The sequence below is a fragment of the Zootoca vivipara genome, chromosome 10 (assembly GCF_965207765.1).
Source record: "Zootoca vivipara chromosome 10, rZooViv2.hap1.1, whole genome shotgun sequence".
Classification (NCBI taxonomy): domain Eukaryota; kingdom Metazoa; phylum Chordata; class Lepidosauria; order Squamata; family Lacertidae; genus Zootoca; species Zootoca vivipara.
In genome coordinates this window covers 26,511,459-26,532,151 of record NC_142593.1, presented here as the reverse complement: position 1 = coordinate 26,532,151, position 20,693 = coordinate 26,511,459, and the positions used below count along the sequence as shown (strand labels likewise).

General features: G+C 38.5%; 1 protein-coding gene across 5 annotated transcripts in view; it reads right to left on the bottom strand.

Annotated features, from left to right (window-relative positions):
- MCTP1 (multiple C2 and transmembrane domain containing 1) overlaps positions 1-20,693 on the bottom strand; it is a 229,501-nt gene that overhangs the window by 135,772 nt on the left and 73,036 nt on the right. For all 5 annotated transcript variants that reach the window (XM_088652794.1, XM_088652793.1, XM_088652792.1 and 2 more), the window contains 4 exons: positions 20,189-20,375; positions 15,628-15,721; positions 3,694-3,796; positions 270-372 (listed from right to left, as the gene is read on the bottom strand). In XM_088652794.1, coding sequence (XP_088508920.1) covers positions 270-372; positions 3,694-3,796; positions 15,628-15,721; positions 20,189-20,375 — 487 coding nt within the window. The remainder of the gene's footprint in view (positions 1-269; positions 373-3,693; positions 3,797-15,627; positions 15,722-20,188; positions 20,376-20,693) is intronic.

Below are 20,693 nucleotides of genomic sequence, written 5' to 3'. Positions count from 1 at the left end.
TGACCTTTGACCCCCAGCTGCTGAAACTGACAGAGAACCCAAAACAACTGTGGCAATTCTGACAAGTACCTGTTCATTACCAGGACCAAGTCTGTCAGGAAAAATTAACTATCATGGGATTCAACATGGCCGTGAATTGAGTATGTTAAATTTTTTAGTGTTCTTATTACAGACCTTGGTTGAAAAATGACAGACAGCCCTGATTTTTTTTTCACGAGCATAAAAATATACAGAGCACTGCATTAACCAAATAATAACAATAAACTTACAGACAACAATGGTATAGACACTTTGCCCAGGAAGTCAGCACTCCGATCTCGGTCTTCGTCATAAACTGTCACTTCAAGAACTGAGTGGATATCCTTAATATTGCTATGAAAGGGATAGGGCAGAACAGAGGTAGGAAAGTCACCTAAATGAGTCATTATGAAGGCAAATGCATTAACAAGTTAGAGGAAAATGAAAAACTGTGTGAATTTTTAGAAGTGTAAACTAGAAAAAGGGAGTTAAAAAGAGGGCATGAATTGAAATAGAAAAGTCCAGGAATGCAACTTAGGCCTGATACCAATCATTTCATGCCTCGGCATGCATTACACAACCTACAAGAAGCACAAGAAAGCCTTTCATTAATACTTACCCTGATTTAGTGTACTGAATAAGTGATACGTTTGCAGTTAGAAAAGTAAGATTGCAATCAAAAAGCACTTGAAATTTAAAATGGACATGACCAGATCCTTGGTGGGTTTCATATAGACCCCCCCCCAAAAAAACCCAAATCAAATTGTCGCCACCAGATTTTGAAGCCATTAAGAGGTTTCCAGACTTCTCACTTTCTTCATTCCTTAAACTGCTACAGAGTTTCAACTTTCTGGTATTAAATTGTATGCCAGCTAGGCTGCATTCAGATATAAACGTAAATCATGGTTTAGTAGGAAAAGAATGTTAGGTCTAGCCTGCTACCAGGTTCACACATGTCCCCCTTCCCTTTGGTTGTTTAGCATGTTGCACTTGGGCAAGTTATCTGAACCCCCAAACTGTGGTTAGTATGATTAGTAAAAAAAAAAAAGGTTTATGATTAGTTGTTGTTGTTTTTTTAAAAAAAGTCATTTTCCTAAATACGAGAAGCTGGTTTGTTTTCACTAACTATAGCTAAGCTCGACCACAGCTTGTCCAAATTCAGAAAACATTGCAAGCCACAGTTAACCTAAGATGGAAATAAATTCTCCTAAACCCTGTATGGCTGTGCCAGAGGAGGGATGAAATGCGCAAGATTTGTAAGGTTCAGTCTTTCAACCTTTAAATATGGTTTAATTATGAGTTAGTTGGCATGCACTACTGAGCCAAACTATGGCTTACTGTGAATGAGGAGATTGTGCCTGATGCAAGGCTCTTCCAGACCTCTTGCGGCTACGCTTCTTCTCCAGACAAACCCCAAGAAAAAGCTTTAGTTCCAAGATCATGGTTTGTCTAGAAGCCACCTACATTAGTCTGACCACAGTTTGGTCTAGAGAAGACATGACCCCAAATTTGGATGCCTAAGTCAAACAATGACTTAGCTTACACCACCAGGACCAGAGGAACAACAAAGCAGTTGCATGGAATCTCCTTCCCAAGAGCCTGCTCAGTCATGCTAAACTATAGCTTGGCCCTTATGTCTAAACAAGCGCCATGTATACTTTTATAAATATAGGAACTACAGATATTTACTTTGGAAAAATAATTAGCACTTCATATCCAGGTAATACGGAGAGGAATGTGGCATAATCAACTTTGAAAAATATATACAAATAAGGAGTGGGGCAAAAATTAAAGATTAAAGATGTGTGACTCATGATGTCTGCATTCAAGATAATTTGCAATAGTTAACTGAGATGTTGTATAATGAAATAATGGGGGTTGATCGGTGCAACTTTTGCATATAAACAAAATTAGCAATGAATGCAACATGTTTCGCAAATACACAGAATACTGAATGGGGACACACCCCTTAATACACACCTCTTCACCCTGGAATTGAACACCTGAGGTGTTTATTTTTGAATCACCTTATTTTTTATTGTAAGGTGTTTTAGACAGTTTTTAGTATTCTGTTTTAATGTTATACCCCACCCTGGGACCTTAAGGTGAAGAACAAACAAACAAACAACAATAATGATAACAATTAAATTGATAGCTTATTGTTGTGTTTCTTCAATCTCACAAAGAAAGGGGGGGGGTTAAATAGATTTTACAGGCTACATAGTAAGTATTAACTTGGTTCTTATAAAACCAAAAATGTAGAAGGCGACTGCCTGAACACACATAAGACTAAAGCTTCCAGCTGGGAACATTTAGTGGATAGTGAAGCAGCAGAAACAAACAAACCTGAAACAGATTTACTTTCTCTTTGTGTTGTACTGCAATTGGAGCAGCCATAGAAAAAGATTCTTTAATTTTTAAAAGTTGCAAAATATTGCCACTGAGAAACTATTAAGTACTGAAGTAGTTTTCCGTCACAAAGAGTGTTTCATAAATAGAAGTTTCACAGAATTCTAAAGTTGTAAAGCAACTCATCTAGCACAGTGCCCTGATGGTAGAGGAAACTCCTTTGATTAGGGCTTTTACTCTAAAATATCATCTTCAATCCAACAGACTTCGGGGAGCAGAACATTACAAAAAGCAAAGGAATGAGCATAATTAATAAGAGGGGGGAAATAAGATCTTTCAGAAGAATAAGCCTCTTAATATTCTTTCCTATATCCAGCTCTCATTCATTAGGTGAATGAATAATCATAGTAACAGAGCTTAAGGGTTGTGTGCCAACAATCTGCTGTTCAGCAGACTGTGTAGCCCAACCCTCTGTCACCAGGCAGGGTTTCACATGCTGTACTACTGAGCAATGGCTTTCGCCTATAATCACGACAGGCCTTCATCCCCCCCCCCCCCAACAACAAACCACTGGTTTAATAGAGACAATGAGAATTTCATCCTGCTCACCTTTCAAAGTTAATAAACCAAATTCACACCTCCAGGATAAATGCACCAAGGCAAACAATATATAAAAGTTCCAATAATATTTCCATACTTGACTGCCACTTTATCCACTCTAACGTTTTACATCTATAGTTCCTCTCCTCCCCTCCCCTCTAAAATTAATTCAGAGGAATAATATCAATATAATGAAGGAGCCAACAGGTCTAGCATTCAAGATACTATATGAGGGTCAACAAATGTTCAGGATTCTCAGACTCTGCCCTACACTTCTAAATGCAAGAGAGGATCATTTTGAAAGAAAATCAGCATTATTCTGAGTCCAATATTAGTGAGTTTGCTTACTCACATTTAAAGCTGAAATAACGTGCATGGGGTTATATTGGACATCTTCCTCAGCATCAACTCAGCAGCAGCAGTATGGGTAGTCAGGAATATGGGTAAAACTGCCCAATAAATTCTAAAAATTATTGGAACGAACATTAAAAAGTTTCAGCCTAGTACTGCACAGCAGTATACTATAGTACCTTCAAAGTATATTGACATTTGGAATATCATCACTCAGAAGGCAAAATCAAAGAGAGAAATTATCTACTTCTGTTCATTCCAATGAAAGAAATCAAAGCAATTTAGAAATCAAAGCAATTTAGCTTTATCCTGATAGCTTTGAAATGATTAGCCAGGTATACAAGTAAAATTCAAAAGTGACACATTAAGACTTACAATGTGAAGATCTTGTTCCATTCAGGATTAAGATTCTTGTACACCGTATGGGTCAGCAGTCTATCATTGTTCAACTCAACTACACAAAATGGATCACTTTTACCTGGGAAAAGACCATTTAAGAATATTATGAATATTTTGCAACTTAAAATTATCTTCACATTCTATGTACGGTAACTTGAATTCACACTGTAACTATGAAAGCAATGTTTACTGCATGTTTACTCACTAATTCTGCAGTGGAACAAGACATACATAAGTTTAACAGTGTCAAATGCTGATCAACAGATCAAAAATTATTTGGACAGCTAGAAAACTAAGGAAACGGGGCCTAGTCTTGATATCAAATCTATGTATTGTACAATGCAGAGAGCAAGGTTTGGGTTTAATTTTGGAGTAATGAAATATGGTTGTGCTGGGGGGGAAATAAAACATTAGTAAGTACCATTTTTAATGCCCTTTGAAAACAACTAATTTCACCATTCACGTTGCCGTTAATTTAATTTAGGCTCCAATTCTACAAACATTTAAATTAATACTTACTAGAGAGTAAATCTCATTGAACTCTATGTTGCCAAGTTAAGTGTTATAATTATCCAACATAATATAACAATGTATTAATGCCAATTTCCATGTACATTCATATTTCGGACAACACAGTGAATTTCCATCAAGGAAACTCTTCCCATTCAAAATACATTGCCAAAGAGCCAATAGTCACAAGCTCAATTTTACCACGTTAAACATGTTGGCATAAATTGAAAGGGAGAGAGAGGGAAGAAGTGGTAAGGCTATGCCCCTGATCTAATATTGATGGTAAAATGGTTGGGGAAAAAACCCCTGATGGATCTTGCTGCAATCCAGCAAATCCAGTACACGAGACAATTGTATTCCACAATAATTTCAATATTTTTGTAATGTAATGCCATGTATTACATGAACCCATAGATTCAGCAGTTCAAAGGGGCCAGATTAACAATATCAGTAAGGCATGCAATTTGTTTCATACCTTAAACAAATGACAATTAAATCAATATTTAGCAAAGCTGTCCAGGAATCACATCTTCCAAACGGCAATATTGATTCAAACTCCATCACAGGTTAGTGTGCACATTATGAATTTTAATGGCAAATAATAATTGTTTTAAATATGCAACATTACAATTGCAGTTGATGCTTTTATTTTGCAAAATATATATAATTTATCCCAAACTTAAAAGAATGAATTCATCAACCACCTCTAGTGAAACAAATGAAATTTAAAGTATAGCCATTACAATTTAAACAAACAATAAAATACACATAATCATAAATACCTAAAGACATCACCAGATAAAACCAGTATTAAGTCAGCTAACTTTTTCAGCAGGGGGCCAGTTCACTGTCCCTCAGACCTTGTGGGGGATGGACTATTGGGGGGGGGGAAATGAATGAATTCCTATGCCCCACAAATAACCCAGACAGGGCCGTCTCAAGCAGGTCGGCCGCCCTGGTGCTGAGGCGCAGAGATTGCGCCGGCGCCCCTGCCCTCGCAGTGTGCAGCGCGGCTTCGCCGTGCAGCGCCCCCCCCTGCCGGCCCAGCACCCTGGCGCCCCGCATCACCGGGACTGCACCTCTGGCCTGAAGCCAGAGATACATTTTAAATAAAAGCACACATTCTACTCATGTAAAAACACACCGAATCCTGGACAGTCCGTGGGCTGGATTTAGAAAGCGAATGGGCTGGATCTGGCCCCCGGGCCTTAGTTTGCCTACCCATGATTAAGAGCATCAACCACATCAAGCAATTTATGATGACCAGTCAAACAACAGTATAATCACTGTATCACACACCAACATGCGCCTGGGAGTAAAGAAAGATTTTAACCTGGTATCAAAAATATAGTCATGATAGTACCAAGCAGGCCTTGCTGAGGAAAGTATTCCATAACCAGGGGGCCAAAACCAAAAAGGCCCTCTCCCTTTTCCACAACCTTCAAACCTCTGTCAGGGTTTCCAGTGCTGGTCTTGAACAAAAACAAAGGCCAGTACAGGCGCCCCTCCCCATGGGTATTACATTCCAGGGCCCCACTCACATAAATGAAATCAGGTAGAGTGTGGAGGGTGCATGGAGAGAGAGAGAGAGAGAGAGAGAGAGAGAGAGAGAGAGAGAGAGAGAGAGAGAGAGAGAGAGACTCAGCCTGGAAATCACTCAGGGCTGCTGACTGACCTGTCCCACGCCTTGCCTGAGGGGAGCTAGTGCCCAGAGTAGCAACAGCTGGCCATGGAGGGTGAGGGCCAAGAAAGGTGTCCAGAAGAACTGGTGCCAGGATGGGGGCACAGAGGTGAGGAGAAGGCGGCTGTCTTCCCTCGCTCAAGCAGTAGTCCCAAGCTAGGGAAAGCCAATTTATTTATTTCACAGCAGTCTGCAAAAATGCAGTTGCACATAGGGGTATGTGTGCCTATATACTTGTAGTAATAAGTCTTACGTCCAAAGTTCATCTTTTTACTACAACTAAAATCTGTTTTATAATTAACTCTCAGCAGCTAATGTTAAGGTCACAAATAATTTTAACATATAATAATAGCATTACCGTTACGAAAATGCTCATCACTGTGTTGATTTAATCTGGCAACACACAAATTCATGCGTTCCAAATATATAATCACATCAATTCAGCTTCCTAACAGTGCATAGACAAGAGAATTAATATTATAGGGTAGTAATTTTAACATGCAAAATATAGACATGATCAAATCAGGGGTGCACAATAGGCATATCAATAATGCAGGGGATTAATATCTAAGGTCTTCCACCATGTGAAAATGATTATGAGTATTTATTACAAACCTTAAAACAGTACTAGACTTGCACAAAATCACTTCCACGTTGACTTGCACAAAATCACTTCCACGTCTCTCATTATGTGGGTGGGTGGGATGACTGGTTTGCTTTTCTCCTATTTTTATTATGTATTTTTGGTTTTTTTATATTGTCTTTTTATATTCTGAACCACCCTGGGTGAAGGGTGGTATATATATTTTATAAATAATAATAATAAGTATATTTTCGGGGGGGAATGGATATAAAGATCTGGTCATTATACAAATGATCCCACAAACATTAGCTAAAACCTAAGACATATGTATAGCAAAAGACCTCAAAACCCTCAATCTTGACACTCTAGGATTTGATCTTCAGAAAAATTGTTCAAATCTGTTCAAAAAGTTGATGTTCACCTAATTATCTATAATGATACACACTGCTCCAGTGCTGTTCAAAACAAAGCTTTGTGAATTCTCAGGTCTGACCGACAATTAACAAAGATCAGACATGGCCTTTTTGGTGGTTGCTTTGCAGCTATGGAACTCCCTTCATGGGGAGCTCCTTCAAGCTCTCTATCTGCATTTAAATGTACTTTCAAAGCATCCTCTCATTTGGGGGGGGGGAGTTCCCTCTTTTCAAATCAAATGTGACTGTGTTGGACTTTATAGGCATTTGTCCACTTATATTTGCTGAATTAGATAGCACTATGTTTACCACTGCCTATATTTCAGCAGGGGAAGACAGGAGTGCCTGGTATGTGCTGGTTCATGGGGTCACGAAGAGTCAGATAATGACTAAACAACTAAACAACAACAACATGTTTATTATTCCTGAATGCCATTTAACAGTAAGTCCAGATTGGCCACCATTTTGGTCGGTTCAACGTCAAATTGTCCTAAGGTACGATCTTTTACCATATTTGGAAACTTTACTTCTTTGTTGTGACTGCAACATGTATGTACCTTCTATGTGAGGCTAATGAACAGGATCTTTCCTTGGTGACCACATGTTGAACTTCAATCCAGAAAAGAGACTCTGATGAAGTGCTTAGTGTGCGACATACGGAAAGAAGTGATCCTTCATGTACCCTGGTATCACGTCATGAAGAGCTTTAAAAGATCAATACTAGCACCTTGAAAAGGGCATAGGAATGGACGAGATGTCATTCCGGCAACTCCTGCAGCCAAGCTGGTGACAAAGCTGATGCCAAATGTATTGCTTTGCTTTTCTGTGCAGCACATCAGCGAGGCCAATAGTGGGGTCTTGTCATCTAGGTAGCCCAGGACCTTCCTATGTACTACACAGGCTTGTGTCCTGGAGAAGTCACTTCGGTGCTGGTAACACAGCAGAAAGAACATTGGAGGCAGCAGTTACAAGTTTCTGGTCTCTTCGGCCACAGCAGGGGTTGTGATTCTCCAGTGGTTTGACTTAACCTCTGGAGGGGCGCTCCATTGTCTCTTGAGACAGATGGATGCCAACAAAAACATTGCATCTGAGTGCATTCCAAACTGTAGTTTCCTTATTTAGGATGCTGTCTTATACCAAGTCAAGGCCATTGGTCTACCTAGTAACTGGCAGCAGCTCTAGAAGACTAGGTGTCTGTCTAGTCTGAATTTGCCTGCAAAGGTAGCCCCACATATAATGCATTGAAGTAATATAATCTGCATAAGGTAGCAAGTGAAATAGGGCAAGTGAGAAAGGACCAGAGCATTATCCAATTTTCCCTGAAAGGAAGAAGCATAATTTAGAAGAGGGTCAAACACAAGGAAGAAGCATAATTTAGAAGAGGGTCAAACACAAGCCCTGAGGGACTCCAACAGACAAAAGGAGGACAGAGGAAGGATATACCTTTGGATCTGGCAGTGGGTGCTCAGTATCTATCTCTGGGCAGCTGGAATGGAACGCACATGGCCAGGCAGCCATTGGGGGAATTCCCCCAAGCCACCTGGGTAGTTGGCTTGAGTTCTCGCCAGCAGCTGCATTTCAAATTGGCCAACGAGTGGCCTCTTCCTGTGTGAGAGGCAGGAAGGGAAGATACCCAGAGCGGGAGGCTGGGAGAAGAAAGGGCAGTTCCCAGGTGAGGGCTGGGAGGACCCTCCCCCTTTCTGTGTGAGACAAGGGTTAAGATTTACCCTTGCATTTTCTTTTCTCTTTTATTTTTTTATTTAGTTTTTCACTGTATAGTTTTATGAAAAAGCTTCAATAAAAACAAAAGCAGGAAGCTAACTGAATTATGGGAGCTGCCTGCTTGCCTCAAGTTCTGTTCCTGGCTTCAACCACAAAGTGGCACTGTTACCCAACCCAGCATGATAACCACCACAGGCAATGGGAGAATGCAGCTACCTGGAGCTTTTAGAAGCAAAGAACTAGAGTACTGAGGTCCACAAACATGAGTGCTGCAAGAAGATAAAAGTTAACTGTTGATGTGGAGACTTGCCATAAGTGGCAGAAAGAGAACGAAAGGCGTTTGGACCAAGCATCCAAGACAAACAAGATGCATGAGGGAAATGTAAGCATTAGGAACGTATTTCTGTGGCATTGACTGGATTGTGGAATATCTGAGACACTGCTAAAGAAACGAAAGTGGACAAGAAGCTCTTCACCTCGTTATCTTGATCACAGGGGTCACTAAATAGGTTGCACTGAAGCGACTGAGGCAACAGGTTATCCTTTTGTGTTTAATTGTAACTTTAAAACATAAAAGAATTGTGCCACATAATTGCCACTCTAGTACACCAAAGTTTTCCTTGCCAATAAGACCCCACTTTTTTTTTTTAAAAAAAAAGTTTACTATTGCCACACCACCTTAAAAAATAAATCTCATTCTACACTTATAATGCTATCCACTTATATTTATATACATAGGCAGGCCTTTCCACTTTTTCATATGCAACTCCTTTTGAAGATGGCGGAATTCAGATATACAGCTGAAAGCAACAAATGATAGCTCAGGGCGAAGGAAAAGAAATCCACCCTGAGGAAGCAAAGCACTGGACAAAAGAAGAGTTCAAGTAACAGGAGATCGGCCAACTGATTTCATTGATTTCAGGGGGATGAGGCATGAGTATAGGTATTTCTAAGTGAATCACAGGTTCTGTGCCTTGGTAATATCTAGCTGACCTACTTTTCTGCATTCTTCAAAAATCCAAGAGGGTAGGAGACAGGTATGGAAGACACCCTAAGGGATGGGTTGCCCTACTTGTGTGAATATATGAAGAAAAAAAAAACAACTGCTGCTCCATTTCAGATATTAAAGAAAGCATTTACAGATATGGGAGCTTCTAATAATACAATTGGGCAGTTCCTAACACAAACAGGCTAGGAGTTTTCCATTCAACATATGTAGTCAATATAAGTGTTTAGAACAAGTTTACATCTTGCTACGGTAGCTTTACATTTTTAAATATTAACCACAAAGTGTTGATTGCTTTCAACAACCTGATCATATCTCAGCCATCTTAACATCCCAATTGTTCTTCATACTGAAAAAGAAGGCAAAGCAAAGGGCAGCATAAAGTAAAAACTAGGAAAGTGAACTGTTCTTAGTAACATAATGCCCAGGCGCTGGGACCCTGCTTTCTGACAGACATTAAAAGCCAGAGGAGCCTGCTGTAGAGGCCTCTTCAATAATTTTTGGAATCCACTTTCTGAAGACAGGGCCTTCTCAGTCATTGCCCCCTGCTGATGGAATTATCCATCCAGGAAGGCTTGCCTGGTATCTATGTCAATTTCATTTTGGCATTAGTTAAAAAAACCTATTCATTCCCCAAAACTTCTAACCTATGAGATATTTTATGTAGTTGTTTTTTAGTTTTGTTCTTTTATTGTTTATTATTTTGTATCTTTTAAATGTAAACCAACTGAAAACTTTTACTGAAGTATTGCTTACCAGTTAAATAATCATATCTGTCTGAAACACAGTCAAGAAAACTCCTGGAAGATCAAAGTCCATGTATTGCCAGAGTCCTCTCCAGAAAGAGGACTGTTAAGATTTTTCTAGTGAAAACTCATAATTCCCTTCAGAACCCCACACTCAAACACAATAATAATACACAATGTAGACCCCTTCCAGTTGAGATGATGTGCAATGCAGTATGAAATCGTTCAATAGTGACTGAACAAGTTGCCTTTTAAATTTCCTCATTCTTAGACAAGCTGCAGGATTTCAGGAGTCATCAGGTCTACACCAGACTCAAATAAACTATGGCTTTTGTTTGAGCAATGTGTGCACCAGGCAAGGAGCTACTGCATTTCTGCAGAATTAGCTCACAACCTTGGTAGCCGCAAACTTGTTCACTGCTAACTGCCAGATCTGCATCCAAAACCTTCTCACCTGCCACTTCTGGTGTTTTGCCTGATGCCTGTTGGCTCTCCCACCCAGCTAGAACAGCACACTACCCTTGTAACTGAAATTAATTACTACTGTTATGCAGGATTCATCAACAATAGCATAAATGAAAGTCAAAAGTATGATACTATGCAGTAAGAGCATTGAGTTTTCTGAGAATTTTACATGCATTCAGGATGACTGCATCTTTCATGCTACATTCCCTTTGGCCTCTAACACGAAGCATTGAAACATCAAGGATAATAAATCCAAGAACAGTAAGCCGTCAAACAAATTCCATCTTTTATCCAAGAAAATCCCAAACCTTGTGCAATTAAGAAAATGGGGGGAAATCCAAGCAAATATACCTTTGATTGTTTTTTAAAAAGCCTACATCAATGTTGAAATGCGTGACATCATATCTCGTTTGCCTTTTAGCTAATATTTATCATACCGTTCTCTGAAAAATTAGAAGCCAAGATAAATGGCTCAATTAATTGTACAGAGGTAACCTTCTTTGAGCTGAACCAGAGCTGTGAGCTCTTTATTAAAAACAGTATTCTATAGTCCATAACCTTGTTCCTTGACTCCTCTCTAGTTTCCAATTTAAACAAGTCCCCGTGCGGCCCGTTCTAAAGGGCTTTGTCTCCCTGTCATTGTTAAGAGAGCCGAGGCATCCTGGAAGTGTGAAATCAGACCTCATGAGCTGAACGGTTCCCCAGGGAACGCTGGACCGCGCAGAAGGTCAAAGTCATGGGCCGGACTATTTGAAAGCACCCTGATCACCAGTCTGTGACACAGCAAGCAGGGGGAGTGAGTGTGTGAGGAGACTATAATTGAACACATCTTAATTAAAACCCACAGATAGCAAAAAATAATAATAAACTGTTTTCCAGGCAGCCTGTCAAATGCAGCTTAGATATAACTTCACTAATGAGACCGGGTTATCCTTATTTCTTAAGAAAAATAAGATTCGCTTAGCGGTGGATACAAGATTCAGCATAATTTCTACTGTTATTTCTCAATTTTCTGTCAGCAGTATTAGGTTTTTTAAAATAATAATAATAATAATAATAATCATGAAAACACCTGATGAAAAAAAATCTACATCTTATTAAACAAACAGACCCCCACTGGAGGGCTAGAGAATTATTTCACATCAGAATGCAATTGGTCTAAGTTGGTTTGTGCCAGCTTCATAGAAAGTCGAGTTCCATATTCTCTCATTCAATAACACCCTGCTTTAGGATTATCAATGTAAATTTATCTGAATAAACTACAGTATAACCATTTTTCACCCTCTTGCCATATTACCCAATGATTAATGTTCATCCATTTTGTATTGTTTTCCTTATCTCTCTGCTGCCAACAACTTGGTAGGTGTCCCAAAAAAAGGATTACAAATGTTGGCGGTGTGTATTTAATAGTTATTGACATGATTGTACTAGCTACCAAGGTGGGGGAAGTGATGCGTTTAACAATTTTCTAATTCTTCATCTCACAAGATGAGAAAAGGTTAAAATACTTCCTCAAATACCACAACCTGTTTAAGGACCATGAGATTTGAAGGTAAGATAAATACTGTATAGGGTCCTTTCACTGAATAGTTTCATGACTTTGGGGGACTAGAATTCTCTTGTTTTCAACATCCCAGTCCAACGAGTCTCTGGATCTGTAGTGGAACCATGAGAGGTCTATGCCATTACAATTAAAACATCCACTAAAATGCCTTAAAACTAGCCAACTTCCACAGAACAGAAGCACGGAATCATGCTTTAGCAGTGGAACTATAAGAGGTTGGAAAGCTAAATCAAAATTCCAATGTTCTGCTGCTATGCCTACACTGAAGATGGAGCTTGGTGCTAGTGATGAAATACTCCCTTGTAACACCTAATTCTACATACCATTGTTTAAGTACAGCAACTGAATGATCAAATCACTGAAATAATATATTCTGTTTCTCAAGTTTCAGTCAAACACAGACAGAAATATCCACAGTGTATTGTATTGTCTTTCACACAATACATACTGGCCCATCTTTCAACTTTGAAAACAACTTTGTGAGCCATTTTGTGACCATTTATATTTAAATGGTTACAAAATTATATTTAAATAGTCACAAAATTTCTGATGGAACGCCTCCACCCCCATTGCTCAGCCTGGACGCTGAGGTCCTCTGAGGGTCTTCTGGCGGCTCCCTCACTGTGAGAAGTGAAGTTACAGGGAACCAGGCAGAGGGCCTTCTCGGTAGTGGTGCCCTCCCTGTGGAACGCCCTCCAATCAGATGTCAAGGAGAAAAAAACTTCACAAATTTTAGAAGACATGTGAAGGCAGCCCTGTATTGGGATGGTTTAAATGTTTGATGTTTTACTATGTTTTTATATGTGCTGCAAGCCGCTAAGAATGGCTGGAGAAACCCAGCCAGATGGGTGGGATATTATTAATAATAATAATAGCAGCAGCAGCAGCATTCAAAAGAATACTATAACCAAGAGCAAGGTATTTCCATCTGCTAAAAATGTGCATGAATGGGCATGGTTTTTGTAAGATACGGTAAAAATCTAAGGCTTGTGATAGTATTTGCAAATGGAAACTCACTGAGAACTGAGAATGCACACTCTTCAACTCCTCTGCTCAACTGCCTGAGCAGCTTCCCCCTCCTGGCATTAAAACATAGTTTCACATTACATATGAATCAATGCAGTCCAGGTTCTTCATAGCTTTGGCTGGTGAGAAGTCTGTGTGCAAACAGCAACTCCTCCTAATTCAGGAAAGTGATTTCATTCATGTAAGCTCTTCTATGAAATTTTGCTGCCCCCCCCCCATTTTTATATGTGTTAGCTTGTATCTTCCTTAATCACCACGTTCAATGTAACACAACTCCAAAACACTGTGGTACTGCACTGCTAAAGGTTTTCTGTTAGTAACTGGAGAGTTCACAACGTTCCTATGGTTTGCTTCCTCTGAACCATGAAGAGTAACCCAAGAACAAACCTTGGTTACAACTCGTGGTTTATCTCAGGCATCCCCAAACTGTGGCCCTCCAGATGTTTTGGCCTACAATTCCCATGATCCCTAGCTAACAGGATCAGTGGTCAGGAAAGATGGGATTTGTAGTCCAAAACATCTGGAGGGCCGAAGTTTGGGGATGCCTGGTTTATCTGGACAAACCATAGCTTGATGGTGGGTAGCACAGCTAAAGCAGAACCAGGGTAGTATTGCTGGATCCATGATCTTTGCACCAGGTGCTTGCAAGTTTGCTTGTTCATGATAAGTCATAGTTTGAGCCATTTCATTCTCATTAGAGAAATAATGACCCCGTATAATCCCTTAAAAGCTTTATCCACATACGGAGACTGTGAAGGTCTGTATTACTTGATTGAAAATTCAATTTATTGTTGTAGTTTAATGTTGAGTAACTAGTCACTGAATCTTTTAAATATGCCTATTACATTTAAGCACACTACCCAATACTCTTCTACTGAAAGCAACATTTTAGTAACAGTAAACTGAAGCAACTCTAGTAATATTCAGCTAACTAAGGGTGTGTGCTTTGTGGAAAGGAGAAAACTGGCCCATTTCAGTTATAATTTGTGTTTTTTATTCACTCATTTAGAAATATAACTGTGACAAAAGTGTACATTTTGAAATGCCCCCCCCTGCTTTAAAAAAGCTTAATAAAATAACTTCTAAAATCCTCCTCTTTGCTTACTGAGAGAATGTTTTAAAATTCAACAAAATCTAATCAAATTTTACCTTTGCCTTTACTTTTTATTTTCAGGCATTTAATATGATAGTCTATCCCAATTGCAAAATTATGCAATTTGTAGGTTAATATTTTGGCTCTTAATACTGGGAAAACTTGAAGTTGTTGTTGTTGTTGTTGTTGTTGTTATATATTGGTAAAAAGCATGTTTACTGGGAAGCAAGGTCCTCCAATATATTTATTACATTATATATCTTTCTTTCTTCCATTATGGAACTCAAGGCAGCATACATGAAATTCCCAACCAGGAACTGACCCAGACTTACTCCCATGTCAAAGAACTGCAGCCTAATTCATACATACAACTATATTATTTACTATCATGCGTCAACATTTATTTATGTACACCTCTGCGCATACTCCTGTTATGTTTGTCTGTGAAATACTTGTATAGAAAGACTGTGGAAACAGAACCAAAACAGCACCCTTGCCTATGCAATACTTGTTTGCATAGAAGCATTACCAATCTACTCAATATAAGATGAAGCATTAAAACTGTGTAAGACTCAACACTTGCAGATGTAAACATAAAGCACTGAAACCAATCTAATAACATAAACTAACACATTTCTTGCAGGTATTGTTCAAATCTGAACTTGGAAGCACACGAAAGGTCCTTCCGATGCTTTCTGCCTCATAGCAAATGTGATAATTTGGAATTCAATGCTTTATGGAACACAAAACAAAATATGAGAAGAAAAAATGTTGCATCTTGAAATATGATTTTTCTGTCTATTTCTGTTGTGCATATCAGGTGACGTATGGATGTTATTTGTCAAACAACCAAGCTGGAAGGTAAGCAGAACACAAATTTCAAATGATGACTGTTTCAATTCACATACGTTTTGGGAAAGTGTTAATTTGCAGAAACAAATTTGCACACAAACGCAAATATGAGAAGACAGAGTTCATTTGCAAAGATCCTAGCAAACTTAAGTTTTCTACCCTGTTGGGAGTGCTAGTTTCGTAAAAGGCTATAAACCAGAAATGTTTCAATAGGATAACTATCACCACAAAAATTGAAGTAGTTCTTGCCTGTAACGTCAGCTGCCATCAAACCTTCTGCTCTGATAACCTTCACCTGGAGAAATCCCACATCCTTCATGTTATGAAACATCCGCACTAGACTCTAGAACACACACAAAAAAACTATGAAGTTAGGAAGAGCTTGCAAAGGGAAGGAAAACAGGCAAATGCGATTCCCTCTTCTATCACATTTTATAATGGTTGTTTGATTATTCTTAAATCTTATTCTTGGAAGTCAACTATGTGTTTTCAGTACTGTATAGTTTCCACTCAGTGTAGGAAATATCTATTTCCATTCCCAGTATTTGATTTTAAAAGATCTAAACCATAGCACTCATCTTTCAGCTTCATGTTAGTGCATTATTTATTCTGAATATATCAATATTTAATTGTAATAAATAGTGCACCAAAATGATGCTGAAAGGGAATGCCCCAAGTCCAAACGCATCAAAAGATATTTTTGTATACCCTGAGACAGAGGTATATCCAGTTCTAGAGATGCAGTTCAGAAGCCCGTGTTTAAATGGCAAATGCCTGCTGGTTTTAGGGGATACCTTAAACAAGACTAGAGCTACCTTTAAGCAGCTAGAGAAAGCAGATCCCTTCACAACAGATTCCATATCTATTGGCAAAAATATCACTAATGCATTCAACAACTTGTATTTAACCTATAAATAGACATAGGGAGGGAAAAAACGAGCAACTTTTTTTTAAAAGTATCATATAGTTGGCGCACATTAATTTCTCATACAGTTTTTGTATAAAACTATATATTAGATAAAGAAAACTATATAATAGCTGATCATTCTTCCAAAAGCAACTTCATGTTTTATAACAAACTTTCATTTTTTTCCCCCAAAACAAGACTTGTGTGCATCTATGTATATTATGTACATATAAAACCCAAGCAGGATATATCAAGAAAAAACAGGATTTCTATACGTTTCAATGTGCCAATTTAAAGCAAAGTTGGATTTAACATAAGTAGACATTACTTTTCCTTTCTACTATGTTGCTGCTTAATGGATAATCATTAGTGTTATATTGCTCAAGAAAAAAAGGAATATTTTCTGCTTGAAATATCAACTATTAAAGTGTTAGACAAACATTTTTACCAATAAGAGTCAGACACAAAGCCCACAATATAAATCCCCTAAGACGCTTATTGCGTACAGAGAAGGTCTGACCTTGGCATACTGAGCCGAAGCGCTGCAGTTATATGGCACATCAATTTTCACATATAAATGCATTTATATCTATTGCTTTCTATGGAAACACATGCCCATTTTATTACAAATTTTAAAAAACATTTGTCTATCATCAGAATTGTGTTTAATCCTAGGACCAAAACTAAGCAAACACTGTTTATAGGATTCCAAACTGCCTGATTCTGAAAGTTATGTTACAGATAGCATCAGTATACAGATGCTTTGCTGGTAGCGTGTCATTTGTTACAATTCTCAAGAAGGGTTGGCGGCCCTTTTTTTTTGTCAAGTTTGTATCTAAATTCAGATATTTTCCAGTTCTCACATATGTAGAACAAGGGTGGCAGGCATGTGGAAATTACATGTTTGTTCTGTAGGTTTTGAAAGTATATTTATCTCACATTTCCCACAAGATAAAAGCAAAAGCACAAATTCAATTTTGTTCCACCTGCACTCACATTACACACACTTTGGGGAGGGGGAGAGGGAGAGAGATTGCAGTATTTCACTTGGTACTATTTGTCAGGGCTCTATGGGGTAATTATAGTTTGAACTTAGATTCAGCACGTCAGCTGATTTGGAGCAATTTACTGCACATTCTGACAATCTGGGCCAGTGACATACTATAGAATATTATTGTAGGATTTTGTGAAAAGCAAATTACTTTAATAGATTACTTTAAACATGCAACTTAAAGTAATGATTTATCAGCTGATTGTCAGCCTTCTTATTTATGATTATTATTGAAGGCTTCAAAACCTGGATGGTATCGAAGGCCTGAAATTTCCATAGCAGTGAAATCTTATGATTTGCTGTGAATCCTTTCAGCCCTCAATAGATGGGAAAAGATTGAAATGCTCTGGAGATGAGTCCTCTTTATTTTTTTAATGAAAGGCTGTATAATATATTTTCTGTATGGCTGCAGCAGCTGTCAGGGAGAGCATCTCAGTTCAGCTCTATTATGGGAGAACCAATACCCCATCCTATGGCATTGAGATACACTGAGGGGCCAGTACTGATTGACAGCTTGTCACCATGACGTCTTATTCCATCTTTGTTATGGAGAAAATTAATGTCACACCACCAGCCTTATGACTCGCTGTCATCTTAGAACTGCTCACCTTTTATCAATGCTCTAAATAACATTTCAAGCCCATCGTCTCACGGTGGACAATCCGGTCAAGGGACATTAAATCGGATGACTGTGAAATGTCATAATAAAAATGGAATGCTAACAACTTCTTCACTAAACTAGCTTCTCTGGTTTTTAAACTGTGACAAGGGGGAGCAGGGGTTCAGGACACCCGTTCTGAAAAGGTCATACAATCTCTCTCTTGGTCTGCTACCCATTACGGCCCTCCTCTCCCCCACCACCACCACCCCAAAAGGAATTAAGCTTTTCATACAATAGTGATAAAATAATGGTTCAAACAGTAATGCCTGTTTAATTTGCAGGGCTCTGATGTTCAGCTACAAATGGTTAAATGACAGTAATAGAGTCATTTTGCAAGGCTATTTGATCTGATGGCAAGGTCAGCTCATTTACTGGTTTCTGTCTCAAGAATAGACGCAAAATACATTTTAAAATGGAAAATTCTCTTTAGGAAAGCTTTAAAAAAATCTATAAAATAAAAGATGATAAAAAGATTCCAGAATCTTGCTAGCTGCACAGTAATTGTTCACTGTGTATTCCCTAAAAGGATGGCAGCACAAACGCTGGAAATAAAACAGGTGACAATATATAGGAATGGCAAGAGTTCCACAAATACTGTGCAATACTGTGTCCAGGTTCTTTAATCTGTCTTTCTGCAGCTATGTATGTATGGGTCATGTTAGGGGAAAGGGTAGTTAAGTTTGTAAGCAAGCATAATAATGCCTGAAATAACCATTGTGATAAATTGACATACCAGGCTTTTTTCTTTTTCTTTTTTAAAGAATGCAATCCTGTTTTTATACCAACAATACCAGAGACACAATTCTGGGGGTAAAAAAAAAAGGCTCAAGGTTCAAAAAAAATGTGAAATACAGGACAATATTTTCTGCGGTGTTATAAAATTATCAGTATTGTCAGTATCCCTTGTTTCACATTAACCTGACAATGCAGAAAAAAATATTCTCACTACTTGGTATCAAAATGTGTATCACTGCAATTAATCCATCAGAAATGCAATATATCTATTAAGATGTAGTCTGACAGACCCGTCTGGCTTGGTTGATACCAAAATCTGAAATAATACTCGTAATTATTAGTTTTCAGGCATAGTACACTGTATCTTAGCTCTCCGTTGGTTTAGGAAATATAATGTTTAGCCTTGCTAAGTCACCTCTATTAAACTGTGTTTATGATAACACTATTGGTGTGTGATTCGTACAAGCACTAGCAGACAGCTGATTCAGTGGAGATAGGTAGAATAAATTTGCTGAAGCGCACATCCTGCTAATCTGTTTGAAGAATATTGTACAGCATTAGTACTAGCACTTCATGTTATCTGCAGAGCCTGATAAGGTACATCTTTATTAAATTCAGTTATTGAAAGGATGTCAGCAAGGGAATAGGAATATTTTAAAAATAAAAAAAATTAAACAGCCCCTTTGTTAGTCAGAGCTTGGGTTTAATGGCAGAGTGTCTAGAGAAGCCCTCTAAACACCTGGAAGCACCGTACAATAAAAGCTTTGTAATTTTAGGTGAAAATAGCTTTCTTCTTTATTCTTTGTGCCTAGTAAGTCAGTATTAGTGAGTTCAGTATTCATATATGCTGGAGTAAGAGCTCCCCTTGCTGTTGCCTTACCAAAACTACACAGAAGCTGACATGCTATGAGGATGCTGGGAAATATTTGTTTTCAAAATATTTAAGCACAATTTTAAAATTCAGCATAATTATTTTTACACAGGGTCATACCACCATTCTTATGCATTAACGAAGGAAAAAACCTATCATAACACTCTCTAAACAATAGCAAAGCTGGTCCATTTATTTATTTATTGGACTCTTAAAGCTATTTGACTTACTGTTGGGGAGGAAATCAGTGGCATAACTTTTTCATTATGGCACTAAATTTTCATTTGAGAACAGCAACAAAAGAAAATCCGCGTAGGGACTGGAACTGAAAGGTACTGAACAAAAACTAATCAACAGAATAATCTTCAGGGCAATGCACTGGGACATTATAAACAGCATAACTTGCAGATATTAACTTAGCAAGTATAAATCTGTAGTACTAAATAAACCTTCTGAAAAAGCAACGGCTTGGATGGGTTTTTAGGGCTAACAGGCCATTTCCCCCCCATTCATCGCTCAATATACAGTTCATGGTTTTTCACATTTGCACATTTGTAGCAAGAGCAAGATAGAGGCACTACATACATATCTCCTTAGTATTTCTTCCTGTTCCTTTAGGTCCTCCAGGGCATTGACTGGGAGGTCAGCAATGCTGACTGCAGCTGAGGCAGTCAAGGTGACCAGCAATACCAGAAAGCCTTCCCCTTCCTCCAGAGGCAACTCCAGCTTATGAGTTTGCTCTTTGCTCAGGGTCGACAGGTCAACCTGGCACCTAGGAACAAATGTTTTGATTAGCATGTGGCTGCCTTCGCAAGAGCAGTGTGGAATGACACGCACTCAGCTATGCAAAACACAAACAAAGGCAGCCATCCCGGGTTTAGAAGGCAGTATTTCAAGACCCTGTTCTTTTGCTGTTCAGCTCATTCCGTCATAAGAAAGACGACACAACTACCACTACTACTTCTTCTTCTTTATATATAAATACACTAAATTATATAGCTACTTTTGAAGTGAACGATGCTTAAAAGGCACAATGCTAGAACTGAAATGTTACGCCTTATTCAAATAACAGAATAATAGAATTGGAAAG